A 4,187-nucleotide genomic window follows, 5' to 3' on the forward strand; every position below is an offset into this window, starting at 1 on the left:
GAAGGATTGTTAAAAAAAGGACATGAGTAACAAATTTCTTATATCTTAAGCATCAAGAACATGCGTTTATTCGTATTAACTTAACTTTTTCCAACCCAACTCATTGAAATTTCAAAGGTCTAATCAAATGCACACTAACTTACAGTGCAGTGCACATCAACACAGGCCATGATGGGACAACCACTCTTTCCTCCCTCCCACCCTACAAGAAAAAATCAAAGGAACTTGGCAAAACAACACCCATGTTCGAGTCCACAGACCTAACATGGATTCCATTACACCATTGAGTAAATGACACATTTCCACCATACTTTTCTTCGACCCAAGAATACAAAACCTTTGAAAGCCAACCAAATTTGACCCAAAATCTCGTAAACCCATTAAAAAACTAAATTATTTTGACCAAATCCATGCCCTAAACCATGAAAGCTCCCGATTTTGTATGATCATCGGTTCACACGGAAGCGAAATCCCTAAAAACCGTAGTCCACTCCCTAACAAACTCTGTAAAGCGTTTGACAGAAGTCCGCACAGACCAAATCCAAGTCCTTGTAATGGTACCCACTTTGATTACCATATCTATGATTCAAACAGACCAACCAATCACCGCCATTCCTTTTTGTTGATCTTCTCGCCCTCCAACTGCCGTGAGATATCATGTGAACCATCGACGCCCTTTATAAATGCATGACAGATTTTTTTTTCCTAGAGCATGTCATAACTATTGGCACGTCTTTCATTTCTGTCCATTGATTTTCTTTTGGGTGTTCCGGCCCTTTTATTTTATTTTTTTTTGGCTTAGAACCCAATGCCTAGATTTGGATCTACGTGCATTTCCTCTTGTTGATAGTTGGGGCTTTTGGTGAGTAAATTAGGAGGCAATTTCTGCAATTTTGTAAAGAAAAAAACAGCAGAATGTATCAGTTGACTGAAATCAACCAGAGATTGGAAAAGGGCCAACTGATCTGCCCCATACCTCATAGGATGGCCATGGGTCCTTGGGCTGTCAGAGATATACATGAATCAAATCACAGGTAATTGAGTATTGGATTTTTTTCGGTTTGCCCTTATAATCATATGTAGGTTCTTATAGCCTGTAAGGTACAAGGTTTTTGAACTTATTTCTTGCGTGTATTTTTAGATCAGAAATAAGGCCATGAGGGGACACACGCGAGATATTGACCCCATTAAACAACTACTAGAGAAAAATAATATTTGTAAAGATCGGCTGTTCTTCTCTCTGAATGTTTCGTATGTGGGTATTTCATGTGGGTATAATATTGAAAGTATTTTCAATTTTCTCTTCTGGGTATTTTCAGATCAGAATTGAAGCCCTAAACTGCCAAACAATAGAGGAGGAATTGACCCCATAAAGGTTTATGTGAATACTCAAAGTTATGGTGGTTTGATCTTCCTTCTGATTCGTTTCTAATGTAAATTCTTAATGTAGTTCTAGTAAGAACGGGCGTTTAAAACTTTTCGCTTCGGTGTTCTGAGACCAGAAATGAGGTCATAGGGTCCTGAATCACAAAGATTGATCTCCTTTGGGTAGTTTGGAAAATGTCACAAGTAATAATGGGTTGAACTTCTTTCAGGTGGTTGTTTCGTATACGCTTTCTTCCTGTAGGTCTAATATGAGGTATTGAACCACGTAAGAGGGGTTTTCTGCCTTAGGTCCTATGGAAAAGATCAGAATAATGGTGCTGCGATCTTCTTTTTGGTTTTCTTGGATGTGGCTTCTTCATGTAGGTCTGACTAGGATAAGTTTTTTTCCAAAGCATTTTTGTTTTGTATAATCAGGCAATGAATGAGTCTATAAGGTATGGACTGCGTATCTTTATTGTGAGCTGTTAACCTCTTTGTCATTATCTCCTGTAGGGTTTAATCCCTTTTATCTCTTAATAACTCAAATTTAGGCATATGTTACTGAAATTCCATCTCTGAGCAACTCAAATATTGGCAGATGTCCCGTGTTCGGGACTTTAAAGTCATTCGGTGTGAACAAATTCCACAATATCTTTAGATGTGTCGGGTTCATCAATTTTACATATATTAAGTGTGATCTGTCATGGTGTCTAGCTCCACTTCCCAGTCCGGTAGTACGTCTGTCCACCAGATATCTCAGTACCATAACAACATATGCTAAAGGTCAGTTCCGGTTGGCAGTTGGGAAGTAATCGTTGATCTTTAATGAAAGGATTATTGAATTTAAAGTCCATCCATGATGATCTGTTGCAGATCAAGTTGTCAATCCAATAACAAGTATTGATTAATTGGGTAAGCTTCGGTACTCAGTATAAACTAGATCCGAATTTACCAAACAAGTGCTATGATGCTTTTAATTAATCGGCTTTCGATTTTGGACTTCTTAAGTATTTTCAGGTTTTGATCTCTTTTATATATATCAAACCCTCCAATATAATCTGTTGATGTTCTTCAGTTATTGGGTTATATTCATTAATTTTATGTCAAGTTCATCTATATATGAATCTTATATATGTGCAAATACATTGAGTTCATCAGTGTTTGTCCGAACAAGTCCGAAGATGCTTTTACATTTTTAATCAATCGGCTTTTGTTTTAGTCCTTGAACTGTTTTCAGTTTTCATATCAAGTTGATCTATGTATGAATCTTGTGTATGTTCAAATTAAGCCAACCCTGCAAAATTTTCGTTTCTTGAACTGGGTTGAATAGCGTGTTTTAGAAATGTGTACAAGAGACCAGTTTGTGTGGGATTTTGAGTGCATAATCTTTTTGGAGAACTAGTGCATGTCTTTTTAAGAATTCTGAATTTGTTTTGAACAACATATCTAGTGCTCCAGAAATGGTTTTTATCATATCTCCCAAATATTGGTTTCTTTATTGTAATTTATATCCTTGGAAGATGGTCTATAATTTTGTTTGCAATAGCTTTTAGGAGTTGGCTTTTGTGTATGGAAGTTTTCCTAAATTTAAGCCTGTAATACTGCAATTATCTTTTTCATTGAGTAGTGTTTCAGATTGCTCGTTTTCTGATCTTGGAAGTATTTTCTGCAGCTACGCAACAGCTGGAAATGAAGAAGAGCCAAGTTTTGAAATTTTAGGCATATTTTTGAGCAAGGTAATTGCTCTTCTGTCAGAATATTTCTCTCTTTTCTTTTGCATGTCAAGGCTTCCAGTTATGTCTTGATATTTTTTGTTCTGGATTAGCTCAATCTAGCCTTCTGAGCAAGACAAAACTAATCGAATGGAGTGAATACATGTTTATTGTCCTTTTGGGTTGGATGTTCATTCTTTGGTCATGTTTACTGACACAAACGTTCTTTTTCCCCTCCACAGAAGAGTCAGTATGGAGATCAAACAACTGTAAATAACTCTGTCCCATACTTTTATGGGTCACCTCCCATTCGGTCAGACAATCCTCTTGTTCATGATGCAGAGTTCATAAGAAAAGGAGCACCATCATCACCTGTTAATATGTCACAGAAGACATCTTGTGGAGCCTTATATGTAACAAAGCCTTCTGTTCGCATAGAAGGGTTTGCTTTAAAAGGGCAAAAGGCTCACTGTAATCTATCAGCCCTTGTTTAAGCCTCTACATATTGATCCAAGAATGAGCTGTGCATGATCGTTAGTTTTGTACAATGTTTAGGAGTGTAAGCTCTCTAAGATTTGGTTCCTGCAAGTAACCACTCAGAGTACTGTTTTCCTTTAACTCTGGCAAAGGATATCTTCCCCAGTGGAACCTTTGGTGGTCTTGCCGGCGTAGTGTATAGATGTACTAAGTATACAAGGCTGTAATTTTCCTAAAAGGATATGTGTCCAGAGAAGCTGGTAGCAGTCCCCTATTGAGAGTATTAATTTTTCCCCTTATTAGTATAGTTTAGTACAGAGAGAAGCATTTGTGCTCTTAATTTTTCGAAACAAATGAGAACCACCATTCGTAACGGGCAACCATGTACAGGAGCAAAATTTGTAATATAGTGTATTGATACCATTTACTGAAAGGATTTGTTACCGTGTTCTGTTCCCAAGCTTGTTAAATTGATATTGGATATGTATGTTTGCTCTCATCAATTTAAAAGCTGGAACTCCTAGACTGACTTAAGATTCATGCATTCCTTAAAAACTTGTGGAACTTTTTATCTAAGTGCCCATGCATTTATCTTTGGTTGCAAGATAAAACAATCCAAACTAATGGTTATTC

General features: G+C 37.0%; 1 protein-coding gene across 1 annotated transcript; it reads left to right on the plus strand.

Moving 5' to 3' along the window:
- Positions 1 to 240: 240 nt before the first annotated feature.
- On the plus strand, positions 241 to 3,987 carry LOC131036501 (uncharacterized). The gene is made up of 3 exons (XM_057968401.2): positions 241 to 1,034; positions 3,038 to 3,101; positions 3,320 to 3,987. Exons 1-3 carry the CDS (start codon positions 916 to 918, stop codon positions 3,569 to 3,571), a joined length of 435 nt encoding a protein of 144 aa, XP_057824384.2. The 5' UTR covers positions 241 to 915; the 3' UTR covers positions 3,572 to 3,987.
- Positions 3,988 to 4,187: the final 200 nt, after the last annotated feature.

Source organism: Cryptomeria japonica, chromosome 5 (genome assembly GCF_030272615.1).
Source record: "Cryptomeria japonica chromosome 5, Sugi_1.0, whole genome shotgun sequence".
In the NCBI taxonomy this organism is placed as follows: domain Eukaryota; kingdom Viridiplantae; phylum Streptophyta; class Pinopsida; order Cupressales; family Cupressaceae; genus Cryptomeria; species Cryptomeria japonica.

Excerpts from the sequence above, each read along its gene's own strand:
- LOC131036501 (XM_057968401.2), top strand. The coding sequence starts at position 916 with ATGTATCAGTTGACTGAAATCAACCAGAGATTGGAAAAGGGCCAACTG. Across the intron at positions 1,035-3,037 it reads ATACATGAATCAAATCACAG|CTACGCAACAGCTGGAAATG; the intron begins GTAATTGAGTAT and ends TATTTTCTGCAG. Across the intron at positions 3,102-3,319 it reads TAGGCATATTTTTGAGCAAG|AAGAGTCAGTATGGAGATCA; the intron begins GTAATTGCTCTT and ends TCCCCTCCACAG.